Source organism: Sus scrofa, chromosome 13 (assembly GCF_054392235.1).
Source record: "Sus scrofa isolate SSC_HxYL_T2T_F1_AM1 chromosome 13, Sscrofa_HxYL_maternal_Yorkshire_Landrace_v2.0, whole genome shotgun sequence".
NCBI lineage: Eukaryota > Metazoa > Chordata > Mammalia > Artiodactyla > Suidae > Sus > Sus scrofa.
The window spans coordinates 114,500,527-114,522,603 of NC_139395.1; the positions used below are offsets into that span (position 1 = coordinate 114,500,527).

General features: G+C 42.9%; 1 protein-coding gene across 1 annotated transcript in view; it reads right to left on the reverse strand.

Annotated features, from left to right (window-relative positions):
- LOC100514323 (uncharacterized) overlaps window positions 1-22,077 on the reverse strand; it is a 43,293-nt gene that overhangs the window by 5,506 nt on the left and 15,710 nt on the right. Inside the window, 13 exon segments of the mRNA XM_021069727.2 lie at window positions 459-731; window positions 3,446-3,526; window positions 3,778-3,831; window positions 5,343-5,481; window positions 8,433-8,567; window positions 10,868-11,118; window positions 11,230-11,447; window positions 11,723-11,772; window positions 11,868-11,914; window positions 12,325-12,372; window positions 12,733-12,777; window positions 16,106-16,135; window positions 16,462-16,503. Coding sequence (XP_020925386.2) covers window positions 459-731; window positions 3,446-3,526; window positions 3,778-3,831; window positions 5,343-5,481; window positions 8,433-8,567; window positions 10,868-11,118; window positions 11,230-11,447; window positions 11,723-11,772; window positions 11,868-11,914; window positions 12,325-12,372; window positions 12,733-12,777; window positions 16,106-16,135; window positions 16,462-16,503 — 1,413 coding nt within the window.

The window sequence follows — 22,077 nt, forward strand, 5'->3', positions numbered from 1 at the left end:
TACAAGTAGAATAGAAAAACAACAAAGTCCTACTGCATAGCACAGGGAACTATAGTCAATCTCCTGGGACAGACCATGACAGAAAAGAATATAAAAAAGAATGTGCGCATGTATGAGTCACTTTGCTGTCTAGCAAAAACTGGCATGACACCGTAAATCAACTATACTTTAATTTTAAAAAATAAATAATTTAAAATTAAAAAAAACAACAACAGAATTGGCTTAGTGACAAATTGTGACGGCCAGCCCTTGAGATGGGAATTGAGTATGTCTACCGACTCCACACACAAATCACCTTTACTTAGATTACAGCAGCCCACATTCTTCCGTCTGCATTTGCACAATTCTCTGAACCCGAGTTTATAAATAAGCAACACATTCTATAGCAGAAATTTGCTATTTGCAAAGGCACAGCTTGATTCCAAGTAAATGACTAATTAAGATAATTTCCCGCTTACCTTTCAGCACATCTTGGACCTCAACCGAATCGACGTTTTTCAAGCAGTTACATAAATTCTGAGCTGTCGCATTACTCTTCTCCTTTTCTTGCCACTTCTTTAGCATCCTAAACTTATTCATGGTGACATCTTCTTTCTTCTCCAGGATAGCATCAATATCACTCATCTTCAACTTCAGGTTGGCAATGGCAATTTTCATCCACTCCTTCCCCAACTTCTCAGCAAGGTCAAACAACTGAGTGTCTGTTAACAAGGTTTTAGTCTTCGCTCCATCTAAAAGCAGGTGAAGAATTCAGTAGTTCTTCTCAACATTTCAATCATTTATAGCAAATTATAATGAAAATGCATTCTCTTTATATTAAAAAACCTGTGATTCAAAACTTTAATAAAAGCTTTTAAAATATATTTAAGTGCCAAAAAAATCCCTGCTTTCCAAACTATCTTAAGGACTGAAGGGAACAATTTCACATAACATAAAATTCGGGTATTAAATTGCTCACAATGATAATTCAATAATTCAAGGAGTAAAATTATTTTACAAAGCAGCACAAATTAGGTTGGAGTAAGAAAAAAAAATCAGGCGTCAAAAATCATTTACGTGGCTCAAAAAGAAAAATATACAGCTTTTGCCTTGCTCACCTCTGCATCTTTATCTAAGTCTTAATGCCACACACAAAATGCTACCTTTAGTGGTCACTAAAGAAGACAGCAAGAGATATGAATTGCAGGCTCCATTACGCCATCTCCTGGCATTAGACGAAAAAGCACATTCCACACAAACATCAGGGGATGGTATTTGTAATACCTGTTGCTAAGTCACAGTGTCATAATCTTGGAACAGCATGTGTTTGCCAATGCAAACCACTGGCTCCATTAAAAACATCTGCCCTAGCAGTAGGCTAGATTTTCTTCGTTCACACTTTTTAGCCGGTTGAACTACGGTGCAGCAAAGCCCACTGGCTGCAAAATCTAGGTTAAGGATCTTCCAGGCCTTACAAACACCAAATGTGACATTAGACGGGAGGGAGAGGAAGGAAGAATCCTTGCTGCCCCTCCTCCTGGGCAGTAACCCTTTTGCTCAGCTACAGCTAACAATCCATTGATGTGAGCCAAACATTTGTTTTAGACCCTAACTCACCTCAGTTTCCTCTCTGACTTTCTAGACTGAAGAATGGGTTCTGAAGGGTGGCCCCTGCCCTATGGTGGTCTCCTGAGGTGGGGGGGCTCCTTCCTCTCAAACGGCTACAACGAAAACTGCACAGGGAACCCATCAAAAACACAAGTTCTCAGGATCATCCTCAAACCTACTGAACCAGACTCTGAATCTAGAGCTTAATAAGATCTCAAAGTGATTCTGTTAAGGTTGAGAGATGATCATATTTTTAAAAGCAACATGGTGATACATGGAGTCTGAAACCTACATGGATAGTGATACAATATCTCAACAATTGTTGGGTAAATACCTAAACAAAAGTAAGTATTAATTTATTTGACACCACACTGTCAACTCTAAAAAAGTAGGAAGCTTTTAATCTTTGTAGGTACTATTTGATAATTTTAATTCTATTTCTAGCTACTTGTACTTGAGCTAATATTTACGGGTTTTGTTTGTTTTGTTTTTTAGGTCTACACCTACAGCATATGGAGGTTCCCAGGCTAGGGGTCAAATCAGAGCTGTAGCCACTGGCCTACACCACAGCCATAGTTATGTAGGATCTGAGACGCACCTGTAACCTACACTACAGCTCACTTAACCCACTGAAGGAGACCAGGGATCGAGCCCTCGTTCTTATGGATACTAGTTCTAGACAGGTTCATAACCGAATGAGCCACCATGGGAACTCCTTGGCTGGTTTTAAAAATAATTCTTGAGCTTCGCTTATTTTGATGTTCACTTAATAGATATAATAAACATGTCTCTAGTGACACAGAGTAAAATCAGACATATATCACCCTCACCACCTCCTGCTCTAGCAAATAAAGAATATCTTATTTTGGTCTATAGAGCAAGAGTTTTATCTGCATTTAGAGCTTCATACCACCTTATAACTGTAAATTAAAGATATTTTGGGAGTTCCCATCATGGCTAAGCAGTTAACAAACCCAACTAGTATCCATGAGGATGTAGGTCTGATCCCCAGCCTTGCTCAGTGGGTTAAGGATCCAGTGTTGCCATGAGGCTTGGATCTGATGCTGCTGTGCATGATTGGACCCCTAACCTGGGAACTTCCATATGCCATGGGTGCAGCCCTAGGAAGACAAAAAAAAAAAAAAAAAAAAAAAAAGGTATTTTGATAAAAACGTGAATCTATATAAGGCCCCCAAAGCCTTGAGACCCTGTCTCATAATTTGAGTCTGGGTTTTTTAACTTAAACGTGTGAATTCTGGCTCGACTTGAATTTTGAGGTACATACTCCATCTTCTGGCTCCTTGGAGTACTGTTGTTAAATGTTTGAACCTCAATGGTCTTTTTACAACTATCAAGCCTTGGTCTCTGTCATTTAACTGAAAGAAATTAGGTTGGCCCTTGTCTTCAAAAACCAAGCTGGCAGCTCCCTCCCATGACATAGCTAATAGCCATGAGGCCAGTGAATGCACACACAGACATTCACAATTCACTCTTTCAATGGACATTCATGGTCTTCTGCATCAGAGGCCGAAAGCCTCAGTGCTACGGGAAATGGGCAGATGGACAGGCCCTGGCCCTTCCCACCACAGGCTGCAGGAGCTTCCCCTGGCCCTTCATTCTACTTTCGCCAAGCAAAGGGGAAGAGTGGGCAGTCAAGCTGGAAACGTCTGCTGGGGCAGACCAAGGAGGACCATAATTCAGGCCTGAGAAGCAGGGACACAGGGACCTTATCTGGGAGGGAAGGAATACCTGGGATGTAGCTCCAGGAAGACTGACCCCAAAAGCACCCGTGTTGGTTGAATGTCAATAGGGGAGACAGGGAAAATGACTGAGAGCAATGGACAACATTTTTACAAACCTGAAGTGTCAAACTGCTTCATTCTTTTATCATAGACCACTTCATCAGGTAAGCTGCTACTCATTTTTCGTCGCCTGTTACCTTTAAAAAACAACAACAACAAATTGGCTTTCCTTTATGCTCTTACTATCTACCCAACTTCAAACTGGATTTTTTTTTTACATCATCATTCAGATAGAAACAAATTGAACAAATGGATTCAAAGGTCCTTCAGCTAATTAAAGAATTATGAAAGACTTAGATCCTTGACACTACTGTATTTGCACAGCAAAATTAAAATTCTAGTGGATGGAAGGGATGGAAGAGTTTAATGTCTGGTTCCAAGCACTTACCACTTGTGTTGCTTTTTGAAACGTTTTGATTCTGATCATGCTGAACCCAGTCACCTGTTAAAGTACAATAAGTAGCAATTGGAAAGGTGATCTAAAATTGGAATTAAGGCAATAGATCTGTGAAAGCACTGGGTTCCTGGCAATCTTCTGAAGTTCGAATACGAGTCTTGAGTTTTAACTTAGTATGTATGCAATACACTCAGCTTGACCTTTCAGGATAAATAAAAAAGTACTCCTTCCAAAACATCTTGTGGGACAAGTGTTTGCCAAACATCAGTCATCTGCATACCATATATATGCCAAACCCATATGCCAGGTGAAATATCATTTGCTCTGTATTTCTTTAAATCTATAACTATGTAGATAGAACACTGGCATCACATGCCATATGGAGAAGGAAGCCATAAAAATAAACATCTTTCAATTTTAAGTGAACTTACATATACTCCACACAAAACAATTTCATATACGTATTTTCATTCTGCGCTGGGGGGTTCTTTCTGGAAACTTCATTGTGATTCGCCCTGTGACATTCAGTCCCTGCTCTAACAGGTGCCTATGCCTTAGGCAGGGCTTCTGTTGGTCCCTTTAGTGAAGATGCCTTAATGGGTTATGGGCAACTTCGGTTAATCATTAGGTTTAAGCCCCCAAAATAATGTAAACCAGCATTCTCTTACAATGCAGAATATCATCAAATGAGTTTAAACACAGAGTGAGTGGTCTTTAAAAAGTGATCTTTAAAACTACCAAGAGATTTGGTCTAGAAGAACACCTGTTATTCAGGTCACTACATGTTAAATACCTTTAGTACTGTGGCATTTGTTGTGATTAAGAAGTAACATCTATTAAGTTCATTTATTTGAACAAATGAATGAATACCGAGAAAAAAATAGTACAATCTTCAGTACAGAGTCCCATCTAGGACCCCTCCCAGGTTAAGTAATTGTAGTTTGGATAAAAGGTCCTGTTTCAAATTGGCTAACTTAGGGGCATAATATCAAGACTAAGAATCACACCTATAGAAAAGCTTCCTGCTTAAACCAGGTCAGAATTCCAAACTGATCAGACTGGGTTTCATCTCTGGAGTACAAAGACATGACAGCAAATACGGACTCTGTGCGCCCACTGATGCAGGATCTGGATGGTGGGTGCCTAAGAACCAGCATGGGCACTTCTGTCCCAGGAGCTGGGGCCTTTGTTTCTCTGAATCAAATTTTTTTTTTTTGTCTTTTTTTTTTTTGCTATTTCTTGGGCCGCTCCCATGGCATATGGAGGTTCCCAGGCTAGGGGTCCAATCGGAGCTGTAGCCACCGGCCTATGCCAGAGCCACAGCAATGCGGGATGCAACCTACACCACAGCTCACGGCAACGCCGGATCGTTAACCCACTGAGCAAGGGCAGGGACCGAACCCGCAACCTCATGGTTCCTAGTCGGATTCGTTGACCACTGCGCCATGACGGGAACTCCCTGAATCGAATTTTTTTAATGTTACAGTGATGCGACAGACCACTATCTGCTTCCTCCCCCCAAACCAGAGTTTTAATTCAAGAGACAAAACACTCACACTCTCTCAGCTTTGCTTTCCATACAATCTCCTCAGAATCCTTTTCAACCAAAAGTAATTTAAATTCCATGGGTTGCTCCAAATACACTTCAATATAACTTTTCAATTTTAAAAGTGATCCATCGACAAATTCAACTTCCTTTAAAAAAAAAAAAAAAGGTGATTTTCTTACGTTTAAAAGTTGCGTTAATTAACACCTTAAAATATTAGGTAAGGATGGATGGCAATGAGAAGGGCAAGTGCTTGCTTGAACGCGCCCTCAAAGCTTGACCTTGGAAATCCTAGGTCCTCTTACTCTCTTGCTTCTGGCCCCTTTTTACTCTCACCCCAAACTGCTTTTCTATTTCATTGAAGCTTCTAGTCCCTTGGCCCTGGTTTTCTGAAGTGTAACTTTTCAGCCCTTTCCTGATTTTAATATTTCAATTCCCAGATGGAATCTGTGCTCACCCATCAGCCCAGGTGCTTTTAAGCTCCTTACTATCTGTTTCTTTGGTCACTCTCCCATCTACCATTGCTTCCACACTTACGGAACTGCGTTGAGTGTGGTATCCACATTTCCTCATGGAACATCTTCCTCTCCCAACAAATCCTTTCACTGCTATTTTACCGATAAAGAATCCCAAAGAAGTGAATGAACTTGCCCAAGTCCACACCCAGGAAGAGGTGGAACTAGAATGTGTAGCCCCACCTTGTCACTCCAAAGTGTGAGCACTTAGCCACCAAACGGACTGCCTCCTACCTTCCACCTCCTCTGCTCTTCTCCAGACTGGCTAGCAAGCCTAGCAGGAGAAATATATCTTTTTTTAAAAAAGGCCACTGAACTGCACTGGACATGGCCATCATAAACCAGTGGTCTTACCTGCCCCCTCCCTTTCCATTCCAAGTTACTAGCATCCCCCTAAGCTTCCAAGGGTCAGTCACCAGGGCCTACAAAGCTGAGACAGCGCCCTCTCCGGGCCCCACTCCTCCTACATCCCTCCACATTTCCATTTCCCAGGATTTGCCTGAGGCCTCAGCCCAGCTGCACATTCCCATCACCTCACCCAGGAACCTGCAACCCCCCGTTCCCAGAACCCCTCACCCTTCACACTCAGTGCAAACGTCACCACATGAAGAGCATTCCTGGAAATCCACTGCATTCTACACCCAGCTCTACTGTAATACCACACTGTGTTAAAATTATTTCTTTGCATGACTAGAGTATTTCTCTCACTACACTGATATCTTTGAGGGAAAAGACTGTGACTTCCTTGTTTATTCATTCTTAGCTCCTATCCCAGGCTGGCTGGGAACAGGCACTTCTGATCAACGTCAGTTAAGCAAACCATTAATGGTATAAAAGTATTAACACCTTATATTTACACAGTTTTACAACTTTCCCAGTGTCCCCAAACCATTACTTTATATGATCTTTACCAGCAATCCTAGGAGACTGTCCTCATTTTATGAACCAGAAATCAGGTTAAGAGAGCACAGAGTTAGTGATAGAACGTAGACTACTTAAAGCTCCCCAACAACCAACATCTTTCATATGAAAGAACTCCTAGGACCCCCTCGGTCTCTTGCTGGGAACGTTCACCCATTCAATTTATACTATTACTTCTCCTAGTGGTTCTTAAACTTGGCAGCACATTACAGTCATTTTGGAAACAAGCTCAATGCCCAGGCCATTCCCAGACCAAGTAAGTCAGCATCTCTGGAGGTGGGACCCAGGCCATAGAATTTTTTTAAAGGCTCCCCAGGGAATTCCATTACGCAGCAAAGGCCAAGAATCACTACTCTAAGCACACCCTTCTAATGTAATTCCACTTCCCGGACAAGGCTTCCTGTGATGGTCTTGTACTATCCGTCAGGGCCTGATCAGCTTGGAAGGGCTGAGAAGTAACCTCTCAGATCCCAGTGGAGAGATGGTGGCTTTAGAAGCCAAGGGCAGCTGGGGCCCTGAGCCGAGCTCTCTACTGCCCAGTCTGCGGCCTGGGCAAATCTCCCATCTGCTTTGCATATTAGTTTCCTCAGTTGTGTTGTGCTGAGGCTCAAACAATTCAAAAGGTGTGAAGACACCCTTTGAAACCAGAATAGATGGAAGGTTATGGAAGACTGATGAACCTGACTGCTTCCACAGGGTCTAGACCCCTGATAATACAATAAAACTATGCAACACAGACTACTGCAGTTTGCTCTCTTGCTTAACATTTTAATTTAATGGAATCAAAACATGTTTTCAACTTTTCATTAACATAAACCAAGCAAACAAAAGGAGGTGTACAGAAGGAATTTCCACACAGACTTCCAGGCTAGATAAGCTATGGCAGACACCCAGAGCACAGAATGAAAATAAGTTTTAAAAATAACTAAGCCATTTCTAAGAAACCAAAATCACTTATAAATGCCATGGTATGTACAGTGAACAGTTCAACTCTAACAATTTGGTTCCCATAACTATTTCTCAAATGCCTTCCAGTTAAGAAAAGCCCAATATCCCTTGTTAGCAACTCCCTTCCATTAACCTTTAATGTTCTGTGCCACTTAAGTTTTATATTCCTTTGAAGAATTAAAAATGCAAGAAAATTTAAAATCTTCTTAAAGAGAAAGAGACTGGATAGTCTATTTTTCCAATGATTGCAGATGAATCCTGAAATTCAACATCCTTGGAATAAACTCTTAAGTTTAGTGAAACAACTGCTTTCTTAGAAACTGGGAAACAAGAAAAGGAGAATAAAATGCATTATTTTGAATATCTTCAAAACATCACTTTTTTTTTTTTTTTTTTTTTTTTGTCTTTTTGCTATTTCTTGGGCCGCTCCTGCAGCATTTGGAGGTTCCCAGGCTAGGGGTCCAATCGGAGCTGTAGCCGCCGGCCTACACCAGAGCCTCAGCAACGTGGGATCCGAGCCGCGTCTGCAACCTACACCACAGCTCACGGCAACGCCGGATCCTTAATCCACTGAGCAAGGGCAGGGACCAAACCCGCAACCTCATGGTTCCTAGTCGGATTCGCTAACCACTGCGCCACGACAGGAACTCCAAAACATCACATTCTAAGAAATATACATCCTTACTGCTATTCCAAAATGGTTTTAAAATATCTACCTCCGGGGTGATTTCAACTTCCGGCTTACTGATCAGTCTGTACTTCTTCCCATTCTGCAATAACTTCTGGCAAACAGGAGGCTTGTCGATTTTCATGAATTTCTTAGAGGAGTGCTTTACAGACTTGGAAATGTCCTAAAGGTAGAAATAGGTTTTGGTTTTGAAATCCATCAGGAACAACTGTAAGAAACACAGGCACCCTGGGGCAGGGCATGTGTCAGCCTGCATTATCTTCACTTTCTCCTACAGAAGGAGGACGGTGGAGTAGCTTTACAGCACTCACAGGAAAAAAACCCACACAGGCTGAGGCACCTTTGATCTGCACTTCAGGCTCCCAGATTGCCAAACATCTTTCTGCAAAAGCACTACAGCCAAAAGTGCAACACTTTACACCCTGTGTGGCACCAACAGTTTGCTTCTGAAGGATTTGAGAAAACTAAATTAGCACAAAGCATTACACATTTGTATTAATTACATGCCTGTCACGTGAACAGAAAGCATATTTCCAGTTTACTGAGTTTGTCTCTACAATTGATGTTTCCATCCCTATTTTCACAACTATCCCTTTGATGGGGCCCTTGAGGGGACAATGATTTTATATGTATTGTTCAAATGCCCCCATGTAACCTTTGGCCCTGGCTTCCTTGGCAAAAACAGCTGTATAAGCTGAACATGAAATTTCGGTTTCCTGAGGCACAGTTCAAGGAACTCTCTTCCTACATAGGAAAAAAAAAAAAAAAAAAAAATCAACCCAAGAAGGTGTAAAAATAAAACCTCAGGCAGGAAGGACATCCTGCCTTACTCACCACGCTCCCCATTGTTCTGGCTGTGTCTTTCTCTATATCTGCTGATAGGATCTGCTCACTACCCAGCTCCCCAGGAAGTGTGAATAATGTTGTTTTACTTAATTGAATTTACCTTTAAAGAATAGTTCATTAAATAATAGTACTTATTCCAAACCTATGCTAATTATACTTTGGATGCAATTATTTTCATACCATTCTGAAGACTACTTTCCCAGCTGAAAGTATTATCTTTAATGAGATTACAGGAAGCATATTTTATCTTCTTAGGAATTAACTAAAAACCTATTACTTAATAAAGTTTTTACACTTTAATACATAGTACTAATTATAATCTGCAAAATTTTATTTTTTTAATGGGAGTTGCAATGTTTATTTCAGGTTCTCTCTTGGTTTTTTTAGTTTCTTCTTTTTCTTTTTTGACACAGGCAGTATGTGGAAGTTCCTGGGCCAGGGATCGAACCTGAGCCACAAAGCAGCAACCAGTGAGAACACAGGAGCCTCAACCTGCTAAGTCATCAGAGAACTCCCTGTACAACATTTTTAAAGCATGGAAATACTATAACCAAAAACCAATATGAGTATATAGTTTGATATAAATTCTATAATTCAAATTACAACTCACAAATTACTACATTTCATTACAGTTCTAATGCTCATTTTATTTTTAACTTCTGTCAAACCCTGACTTTGAATCTGAAAGTACAATTTTGAGTCACTGTTTTACCTACTATATTTCAGTGCCCACCCACCTCTAAGTCACTACATCTGCACTGGGTCAGGGTCTGCAAGGAGATACAATTCCCTGTTCTAAATATGATAAAGTTCAGGAAAATGGGCCGAACATCACAGCCTTCTTCTATGTTCTGCAAAACTGGTTCTACTCTGATAATCCAAACCCCTCCCCTCAGGCCATTCTACCTTAAATACATTGGGTGCTTCATGAATATTTCTGCTTACAAAGCCCAAAACATTGAGCCCAGGAACCATGGGTCAATTTTTACCCCCCAAAATTGTTCTGAAATGAGTTACCTTGCTCCCAAGGTCCATCTTACTAGAGGAGTTTTAGGCCAAGGAGAAACTTCCCATCACCCTACATTTGACCCAAAGACCACAGAGTATTGCAAGCCGTGGCTTCTCCAACTCTAATGCGAGCGCCAATCCCCTGGGAATGCAGCTTAGCGCACGCTCTGAGTCTGCAGGTCTGGGTGGGGCTGAGACTTAGCATTTTAACAGGCTCCCTGATGTTGGCCAGCTGCTCCTGGTCCCTGGTCCCCTGGTTCCCAGACCACATGCTGAGCAGCAAGGCTGTGGAAAATAGATGGCCTTGGCTGTCCACCAGGTAACCCTCTCCACAGCCAGGCCTGCTTATGGGGCCATCTTCACCTCTAAAGAGCTATTTCCCCATCTCTTATGTTCAGGATACTATTTACATGCATAAACACCTGTACTCCATGGATCAGACGACTCTGCCCATACCCTGGCAATGACCAATGACTTCTGAGGGCAAGCACCCAATGAGTGCCACCGTGGGAGGATGCTTAAGTCAACAGGGACAGGACCCACCCAAACATCATGTGATGTCTGAACACAAAGTATTTAACACTTAGTATTCATTTTCACTGACTTTACCTTGATGAAGGACTCATTATTGGTTGCTATGTACACTCGAAAAGACAAGGACGGGTTACGGTCGATGGCCTTGTACAGAATCACGGCCCCATGGTGGAATACCGTTTCTTCGCTTTGAATAACAGGTCCCACGGGAGAAAGAGAGGTCACGTGCCATTTGACATGGGTTGCAGAATGGTCCACAGTATATTCTAATGAGGCCCCAGTAGTTTTAACATGTAAGACTTTGAATGTCATGCTGGCGTCGTGGTCTGTTAACACGTGAAAGCGAATTAGTGCTTCAGGCCTTGCAGGGGTTGCACGCATGCCCTCACAGACACACATGCACACACTAATTAAACTGTCAGCAAACAAGTACTTACGACCCAAGCAGAGGGAATGTGGAAACTGAATGGAGGTAAGACAGGTCGGGTCACACTTAACATCAAACAAGGGTCCACCGACAGCCCAGGGCTTAACAACCAGGTCTGCATATTTGCTCCAGGACAAGATGGAGTACTTGATGTCAACTTTTCGGTTAACCTCGAATATCAGACCAGTTTCTGTGCACTCGTAAATTCCCTCTGTGTCCACCTTCAGTCTGTATGGGACACATAAGAACACTTATTTAGTCCTGATGTTTAATTAGGAGAGGACTTCTTGAAGTATTTTTTTTAGTTCACTTTTTTGTTTTTTGTTTCACTCAAAAGCACGTGTAACATCTGAAGCAGCATCACTATCAACGAGAATAATCCAAGTAATTACATAAAATGTGTATAGTTATGCTGTTCTGTGTTTTCTCCTACTTGGGATGATTTTTATGTAGAAAATTAAATTATTGATGATACCGCATCTTCTGAATTTACCAGTACTTACAAAAACTGTCCCCGGGAAAGGAGCCTGGGGGTCACTGGTTCATTGCGTTTCTGGAGAAAAAGCATATATAGAATATATAAGTAAATGTTGTTTTCTTAAGTAAAGCAAATTAAAGAATCATACTTCATAATTAAAAGATACTTACGTCTTCAGCATTACAGTGTTCACAGTGAGATTGGATTTTATTAAATTCTAAATAATAGAGAACAAGTTTCACTTATAGGAATGTGACTGGTATTTTCAGACCAAAAAAAAATTTTTTTTTCTTTTTACAGCCACACCTGTGGCACATGGAAGTTCCCAGGGTAGGGGTGGAATGGGAGCTGCCAGCCTAAGCCACAACAACACCGGATCTGGATCCGAGTCACATCTGCGACCTATGCCGCAGCTTATGGCAATGCCAGATCCTTGACCCAATGAGTAAGGCCAGGGATTGAACCCACATCCTCACAGAGACAATGTTTGGTTCTTAACCCACTGAGCCACAACAGGAACTCCCAGATAAAAATGTTTAATAAATACATCTGATATAACCAGATTACAAAATTCAAAAGTATAGGCCCCTCAGCAATGAGAACATTTTGAAAACCACAAGTTCGTACCTGAACTCAAACAATCTGTGGGCAATTCTTTATCCTCCCATTCTTCAACTGTAAAAGACAGTGTTATTACTCAGGTGTTGGCACAAGTCAGTTACAGGGTAAATCACTTAAATCCCCACCTCCAGCTTCCCAACCAACAGGAACTTTAGACTTATACTGAACATCTCCATGAGTGAATTCAGGGACACGTGACACGTTACCACATTTTTGAGTTGTGCCGTGGGTCTAAGGCATGAAAGGAAGCTTGAATGTGACGCTTCAGTTTCCATGCACCCCACTGGGGCACGTAAATCTTTAGCTGATCTTCTGACACAGAAGCAACAGCTCTCATCACCCTCCTCTCACAGCACAGGGTGAACGGGGTGAATCCAAGAAAATGAAAGGGCAGGGTCCCTGCTTGGCTCTTACCCTGAGCAGACGCCTCCTCAGTGGAAGACTCTCCCAGCTCCCCATCTGTGGAGACAAAAAGTGCTCAGGGTGCAGGTGGCCATGAACAACCTCCTGACCCAGGCCAGCAGCTCAGCTGCCCAGCTCTAGCCCCCAGTGAATGAAGAATCCTTCATGGTGGCCAGGAGTCTCAAACCATACTGGAATCATTAGCCCCAACACAATACTTGACTAACATCAGCCCTTTTGGGCTAGTACAGAGTTAGAGATTATCTTGGAAGTAAGAGAGGAACTGACATCTGATTTTAGGCATATTTGAACAGGAACTACCTGGGAAGTCTCTGATTTAGCATGCAGACGCCTTCCATTGGCTCCCCGTTACTTCATCTCCTATCAGCCCCACACTTACTGCCCTCCTGTCACTGTGAGCCGTTTTCCGCATCAAAGGATGTTTCTGCCTCAGGACTTTTGCACTTACCGTCTCTTCAAAAAATTATTCAACATTGCTCACTCCCTCACATCCTTGTAGTCTCTGCTCAAACATAACCTTATCAGAGAGGCCTTCCTGAGGCTCTGCCCCCACCAGGGCCTGCCTGACACATCCCTTCCCTCTTCATTTTCTTCAGGGCACTGCCTGCCAACTCACACCTTATACACTTCAGTGTTCCTGCTGCCTGTCTCTCTCCCTACTAGAACATAAGCTTCATGAGGACTGTAACCCCTGGTAAGTGCTAATTTTCTGAATGACTAGAATTCCCTCCTACAAAAATATATTATGAAAGGGAACAGCAAGGTATTCCCCTCTTATCTACTCTGGCCACTAGTTGCATGAGCTCAGGCTCCCTTAGTGATGTACTAAATCTCTCTGTCCATTATTTTCCTCATTTGTTACATGGAGAGAAAGGTGAAAAATTAAATTACAGGTGGGGATTACGGCCAGCACAGAGCAAGTGCTGAGTGCTAGCTAACTGTCAGTAACTATTATTTTGCTACGGCGGTTAGGTGGAGCTCTTTTAAAAAATTAAAGAATTCTAAAGTAAAGAATAACCCTTCACTTGGGGTACTACCTAATGTGTCTAATGCTTGGCTTTGTATATTAAAGATGTGAACAACCTTTGGAAGGGTCAGCCCATTGGTAAGAAAGGCATCTTCAACACATGTGGAAGGTCCTAGGCTACCACCAACACCCAGAAAGCATGGACGCGCCCCAGGATGGTGCTCCAGCCCTGGCCACGCAAGCTGCCTGCTATCAGGGCATTACGGGGGGACCAGGGGTTGCAAAAGAGAATCAGCTTGAAAAAAGAGCACTAAGATGAAATGGAAAATAGAGACTAAAAATATTCAGAAATCTGGACTCAGAATACTGCAAAGGTTCTGAAATACTGTATCACAAGTCCTGTACCACAAAATCCTTCAATCATATTTCCTCAGTAGCTGTCCTAAAAAGCATCATAAAATTCTAAATTATCTAATGGCTACATTGCATTAAATTAATTCTAAATTATTTAATGTTATCTACATTGCATCTCATCCATATCCCATGTTTTTGTGTCTCGCTATTTGCTTTAGGAGCAGAGAAAAGCAAAGAGGTTAGAGAATCCTAAGTCCCTAGAGAACAGTATTGAACCAGCTCTTCCCAATCCAAGCAGAGAAACTGATGCAATTCTCTCCAACACATAAACCACAGATGCTCTTTAATCCATATGATATAAGCGACCTCAGAGTTCACGTCTGTGAGTAGAAGGCATAACCAATCATGAGGCTGATGGGTGGGCCTGCATCGCCAGCCAGCCCACAGAGGAGCAAGCATCCCAGTGTGGGCCTGCCTGGTCCTTCCATCTGACCCGATGGAGATGGATGGGGGGGGCCTCTTTAATCCCTTCCCCAGTGTGGAGGACAAAAGGTCTCTTAACAAAGAGAATAGCCTTGGGGAAGATAGGGCCCCACGGACAGCCCTGGGGCTCAGAGGACAAGTACCAACCTGGACCATCCACTTTCACCACCAAGAGCATCCACGTGTCTAATTGGGCCAAGGGCCAGAACCAGCAGCTTCCAGATCCACAAATGCCCTGTCTGACCACAGACTCTAGCCTCCCACCCAATTCTAAGCCTATCTCAAGCCTCACTGACTCTAAATGCCTTCCACCTGGGTTGCTACCCTGGCGAGGCCCTGACCCAGGCCAGGCTTCCAGGACCCTGAGAGCCCTGCCTCTGGGCTCTGTGCCCCTTTGGCCATTTACTCAGCTATTCCAGGGAAGACAAAGACCAGATCCCAATACACAGCTTTCTGACTTCGTTTCTATCCTAATCCAGTCCAGGGAGACTGGACTTCTGACTGCATTTTGCAGGATGAAATAATCCTTAATGTATAAAGAGGATGGGGAGTAGCAGAGCTGGTTCACATTTTTTCCTTATCGGTATCAGAATATGACATCTACTCCATGAGTGTGAAACAGAATAATTGCACGTTCTTATCAATATACAACATGATTGCAAGGAGCTTACAATTACCTTCATGGGTTCCCCACTGGGAAACCACAGAGTTAGATTAAATACAGGGGGACTTGAGTGAAGAGACTTCATTTATTTTAAAATATTACAAAGGAGAACTGTGTCTAGTCACTTATGATGAAGCATGATAATGTGAGGAAAAAGAATGTATACATGTATGTGTAACTGGGTCACTATGCTGTACAGTAGAAAAAAAATGTATTGGGGAAATAACAATAAAATAATTTTTTTTAATTAAAAAAAAAAACAAAGGAACCCTCTGCCTTGTTATAATATTTATGTTCACAGGGCAGATCACAACCCACAAACTGAGGGGAAAAATCCTAACATAAAATACAATCAGTTAAAATATTAGCTCAGTCACTCAACTTTTTTTAAAACAGTTTTTCACAAACTTTAGACCAAAACCAAATTTTATATTTACAATCTATGTCTTTACAGTGGTTTCATACTCAAGTTGTTCATAAACAGCCAGAACAGTGAGCCAGAAACTGTAAACCGCAAATGGTACATTTTCAGCAGCAGGCAGCTTACTTCTGCGATAAACTATGAGCCGCGACCAACAGGGCAGGAAGCCTTGGTCACTGCGGCAACGACACTGCTGTCAGTCCCTCAATCTCTTCTCCTTCAGGAACCATAAGGGCAGAATGGTACATGCACAGACTTGGCATCAATGCAGACTGAGAACATATCCCTTGTATTCCAAGAGTAGTGAGCTCAAATTTTCAAAATGCTCATTTGTTTCCCAGTGTTTAATTCAATTTTACACAAACAAAAGATCATGAACAAGCAACTTGCAACTTAAAAATCTCAAAGGTTATCCTGCTCTCTTCCTTTCAACAACAACAAAAAAGAAAGCCAGAGGAAGGAAGGATATACCCACTTGTTGTTTCTGGTTTTGGCTCCTCATTATCTACAAAAAAAAAAAAGGTTTAAATCAGACTCATATGACAACTAAGAGAAAACAGGCTGATGGGTGATGGGAGAACAGGTAAAACGTTTGCCTCTCACCAATAGCAACCATTTCCTGTCTTTCTTCTTTAGCTCATCCTGTTTTGCCACTTTGCTTGCCAACTAGAAATTATTTACCATGTTAAGTACTTTTTCAGTACTTCACAAAAAAGACACTATTAATTACTATGTCCTAGAGGAATATAAGTGATGTGGGCATTACTTAAAAATAAAGGTTCCAATGTTCAACTAGAATTCTATAATTAAAGAAACACATAGATAACTCACCAGATTCGCTCTCAGAATTGCTCTCAGAACTGCTGTCCCCGTCTTAAAAAAAAAAAAAAAAAAAAAGCATGTGCCCAGAGAAGTACATAATGAATAAAAAGTATGAGCTGTTTTTTTTTTTTAAATTATACATGTAATAAAAACAGATCCTAACTCAACTAATTTCTTCTTCTAATACATTCTCATTGAGTCCCAAACTAGTCTGGTTGACATAAGAGGGCTTATCCTTCTTTGGAACTATCTAAAATATATTTTAATTGTTTAAATATGAGCTCACATCACACTCTGGCTGCAATAATGGCTTTATTTGGGTGTCACCCACGTCCTACCCGATTGACCTGCCTCCCACTGCTGCTGTCCTGCTCTTGCACTTGTGCATCTAGACACTTTCCATGCACAAGCTGAATGATACAATGGTGCAGAATTCTGTAGTGTAAATGACATTCCCTGAGGCACAGGATACATAGTCCAGTTGTTCAGTTCCTTCTGGAAAGAGAGGTGGCCAGGGATGCTCCCTCTCCTTCCTTACCCCCAACTCAGTGCCTCCACCCACCTCAATCAGGCTTCTGCTTCCATAACCAGTTTCAAATCCTTTTCCCAATGTCCCCAAAGGCCCACCAACCCCAGATCCACAGCTCCCTTGGGTAAAGACACCTACTACTCCCTCCTGCCCTCCACGGCCCTCCCGTCCATGGTGTCTGTCCTGGCTCTCTGCCTACCTCTGTGGTGCCCTCCACGTGCCTTCCGCTCTCCTCCACCCTTACCCAACTACTCACACCCCGCCCCCACTCTCCATTCCCAGCCTTCTTTTCACTTCCACAGCCCTGGGAGGGCATGTCAGCAACTTTCAAATCTGACGCCGACCTCCACCTCCAGGACCTCCCTGGCAGACCAAGGAAGCACCCAGGCAGTGTGCTCGGCCATGTTCATCCCCCGACTCCCACTCCTCAGCTGCTGCTGCTATTCACCCGCCACTCAGGCTCGGGATCCCTAAGTAAATACATGGTAAGCTATTAGCATGATTCTCAAATCTTCCCTCCCTGCATGCAACTACTGACAACCAGAAACCAAGGACAGGCAGTAATTACATGGAGGAAAGAAAAGACTGGAAAATAAAGATGAGAACAACACAGCAGCTAGGAGCAAGCAGCTTTTTTTTCTTTTTTTGAGTGTCCACAATGTGCCAGGTTCTGTACCTGTACTTTCTCATTTACACATATTCACTCACTTATATCTACTTGTTTTGCATATTTATATTTTTTATGTACATTTATGTAAGAACTTTACATGGACTTACACATTAACTCTTACTTCCTAATGAGGTAAGCTGAGGTCAGCAAATTTACTTCTGCAACTCCCACCCCACCCCCCAATCCTACTCCACTAATTCCCACCCAGGAGGTCTGAAGCTAAGATTTCAACCTGGGCAGCCTGGCCCCAAACTGCACCCTTAACCATGTTGTTACTTGCAAAGATGTTCCTTGTGACTTCAGCAGTTCAACACCCAGGAGGTGGTGACTGATCGGATGTGGAGGCAGAGGGGGAGCTGGAGGTAGGCTCCTCCATGAGAGGGTGCCTGAGTGGAGGGCAAGGCATGCACTGGGGAGAAGCGGGTGCTGAGAAATCAAGGTGATAAGACACAGCCTTGGTCCGTGCAGTGGTTTTCAACCTTGGTTACATGCTGCTATCACCTAGGGAGCTTTCTAAACACAGCCATGCCGGGAACTCTACCCTCCCTTAAAGATTCTGATTTAACTGGGCTGGGGTGGGACCTGAACAGCAGTATTTTTTTTAAAGGTCCCCAGATAACTGCAATGTACACCCAGGGTTGAAAACAGCTGGACTAGAATCAACTCATTTTAATCACTCCCCCATTTTTCAAGCTGTACCCCAGATGATTACCACTCCTTCCTCCAAGCCCTTATAAATGCCACCTCTCCCACAAAAAAAAAAAAAAAAAAAAAAAAAAAAAAAAGGAAAGAAAAAAGGAGTCCCCTGGCAGCCAAGCAGTTAAGGATTCAGCATTGTCACTGCTGTGGCTCAGGTTTGATCCCCAGGGCAGGAATTCCCAAATGCCATGGGTGTGGCCAAAAAAAAAAAAAAAGATGCCATCCCATTGGCTAGAAATTCCTTCCCGAGACCGAATCTCCAGAGCTCCTAAGTAGCCATCAAGAGCCAGCCCAACCTGTCACTTCTGCCGGCAGTCTCCCTCTACTCCACCATGATCCATCCTCTCCCATTTACGCCACTGCCAAACAGTGGCTGCTTGTTTAGCTGTTGGTCTGTGAGCCCCTGAGGGCTGAGGCCATGTCTCATTACCTTGATTTCCCAGCATCCACCCTTACAGACATGCTCAATGAATGAATGAATGGGTGAATGAATGGATAGTTTGCCCAGCTTTAAAAAAACCAAGGAGTCCCCATCATGGTCCCTCTTTATTCTGCCAGTTCCCTCTGCCAGTCTGGGGCCTCTGCTGGGGTATAATTCTGCAGGGACCAGCCCCAAGTGAGGCACCTTCTGCCCAGATCCCTGGGAGATAGAGCCTGGGGCCATCCCTTCAATTCATCTTCCCTCTGTTTCTGGTCTTAGGACTCCTGATTCTATCTCTGTCTCCCTGCCCTGCAAGTCCCCTCAAGCCCCCAGGACCATCTTTCTGCCTCACAGTACAAATTTGAGAACCAATAAATTATTGGTGAAGAGTGACAAGCCCAAAGCCTCACACACAGTAGTCATTTAATAGGTGGTAGCTATTTTTATTAATAGGTCACATGCATTCCTAAACTCCTGGGACAGGCCAGACCAAGCCTGCGATGACAAGTGCCTTCCCATATTTGTTCAGGTGAGGGCTCTGGCAGCAGGATCCCTACTCCAGGAAGCCAGCACACAAACAATCCTCGACTCTGAGTTTCTCTTTTCCTGTTTTCTCATTCTGATGGGTGCCACCTTCACCACACCCAGCTGTCCTTTATAATGCAACCTAGATGCAGACAAAATCCATAGTCCCCTCCTTGAATCCCTTTCATTCAACTAGAAAAAGTTAAACTTCAAAAAAAAAAAAAAAAAAAACCAAGAAACCTTTGCTTTAAAAACAAGTAAAAGGGGGAGTTCCGTTATGGCTCAGCAATAACAAACCTGACTGGTACCCATGAGATGCAGATTTGGGTTCGATCCCTGACCATGCTCAGTGGGTTAAGCATCTGGCATTGCTGTGAGCCATGGTGTAGGTCGCAGACGTGGCTCAGATCCCGCGTTGCTGTGGCTGTGGTGTAGGCCAGCGGCTACAGCTCCGATTCAACCCCTAGCCTAGGAACCCCCATATGCCACGAGTGCCTCCACAGGCCCAGCATAATATTTGGGAAACAGAGCCCTGGACACAAACATGTCTGAGCTTAAGTTTTTCAAGAAAATACATGGAATTTTTTGGGGTTACCTGAGTTTTTTTCTCCTGGAGTAACTTTTTTTTCTGTAACAGCTTTATTGAGGTCTAGTTCACCACATACTACACAACCCACTCATTTAAAGTGTACAGCTTTGTATATTCACAGAGATGTACACCCATTACAACAATCAGTTTTACATTTTCATCACCTCCCCAAAAACTCTGTATCTTTCAACTATCACTCCCAACCTGCCCGTTCTGCCCAGGCCTCGATAACCAATCATCTATTTTCTGCTTCAATAGATTTGCCTGTTCTGGACGTTTCATATAAAGGGAATGGCATAGTATGTGAGCTTTGGTAGCTGGCTTTTCTCAATGAGCATGTTTTCAAGGTTCAGCTATGTTGTAGCATGTATCAGCACTTCATTCTTTTTTATGGCTGAATTATATTCCATTATGGTCTCTTTTTTAAATTTTTTTAATTTTTTTTGTCTTTTTAGGGCCGCACTTGTGGCATATGGAGGTTCCCAGGCTAGGGGTCAAATGAGAGCTATAGCTGCCGGTATACACTACAGCCACAGCCACGCCAGATCTGAGCCTCATCTGTGACCTATGCCACAGCTCACCGCAATGCCAAATCCTTACCCAAGAGAGGCCAGGGACTGAACCTGCGTCCCCATGGGTGCTAGTCAGATTCCTTTCCAATGAGCCACGACAGGAACTCCGCCATTGTGGTCTTATGTAGTGAATTGTGTCCCTTCCATGATTCGTGTTGAAGTCCTAACCCACTGTACTTAGAATGTGACATTATTTGGAAATAGACTAGTCTTCATGGCAGTAGTTACCTCAAGTAAAATAAGGTCATTAGGGTGGGCCCCAATCCAGGATGACTAATGTCCTTACAAAAAGGGGAAATTCAGACACAGAGACCCCTCACAAGAAGAACATTATGTGATCATGAAGATGGCTATTTACAAATCAAGGAAAGAGATCCAGAACTGATCCTTCTCTCATAGGTCCTCAGAAGGGAGACAACACTTTTCTGTTGGTTAAGCCCTCCAGGCTATGGCACTTTGTTATAGATAGCAATCCTAGCAAACTAATATAAACAAGCACACCACATACTGTTTATGCTTTTAAAACTTCATGGACACAGGGGTTTTTCCAAAGTCTAACGATCATGAAAAATGCTGCCGTGGGAGTTCCCGCTGTGGCTCAATGTGTTATGAACCTGGCTAATATCCATGAGGACTCAGGTTCAATCCTTGTCCTCGCTCAGTGGGTTAAAGATCCAGCATTTCCATGAGTTGTGAAGGTCGCAGACATGACTTGGATCCTGCATTGCTATGGCTGTGGTGTAGGCTGGCAGCTGCGGCTCCAATTCCCGAGCCTAGGAACTTCCATGTGCCATGAGTGTGGCCCTAAAAAGCAAAAAAAAAACCCAAACAAACAAAAAAAACCAAAGCTGCTGTGAACATTTGTGCACAAGTTCTTATGCAGAGATACAATTCCATTTCTCTTGGGTATACACAGAAGAGAAAAATTTCTAGGTCAAATGGTTAAGTATGTTTAACTATTTGAAGACAATCAAATGGTTTCCCCAGGTGGTTGTGATGATCTACACTCCCAGCAGCAGTGTAGAAGGATTCCAATTTCTCTACATCCTTGGCAACACTTGCTATGATCTTTTTCATCACAGCCATCCTAGTGGGTATGAGGTGGTATCTTGCTGTGGATTTTTGATCTGTATTTCCCTGAAATAATACAGGGCATCTTTCATGTGCTTATTGGCCATATGTACATCTTCCTTAAAAAGTCAATGTTTTAATCTAAAGGTCCTAAGTAATCTGGGCCCTCGCCTGTCTCTGTAGACACACGACGGCCCTGTTACCCTTCCCCTCACTCTGATTCCAGTCATCTGGCCTTTTTCAGTCTCTGCAAACAAGCCCTGTGCACTTTCCCACATCAGGACCTTTACACCTATAAGTCTTTTCAATGAAGACAACTCTTCCCCACCTCTGCCCTGTTACCTTAAGTCCTCCTTCAGAGGTCAAGTCAACCATCACCTCCTCAGGGAAGCCTCCCAGGCTAGGCTTGCAGAGGACCCTGCATTAGGTTCATGGAACCAATCTAGAAAATGGCCTGCTTGTCCCATGAGAAAAAGTCTCAGTTTCAGTAAGTACAGCTTTATCATCAAACTTTAAAGTCACTGATTTCACTAGGCTAGGTAATCATGA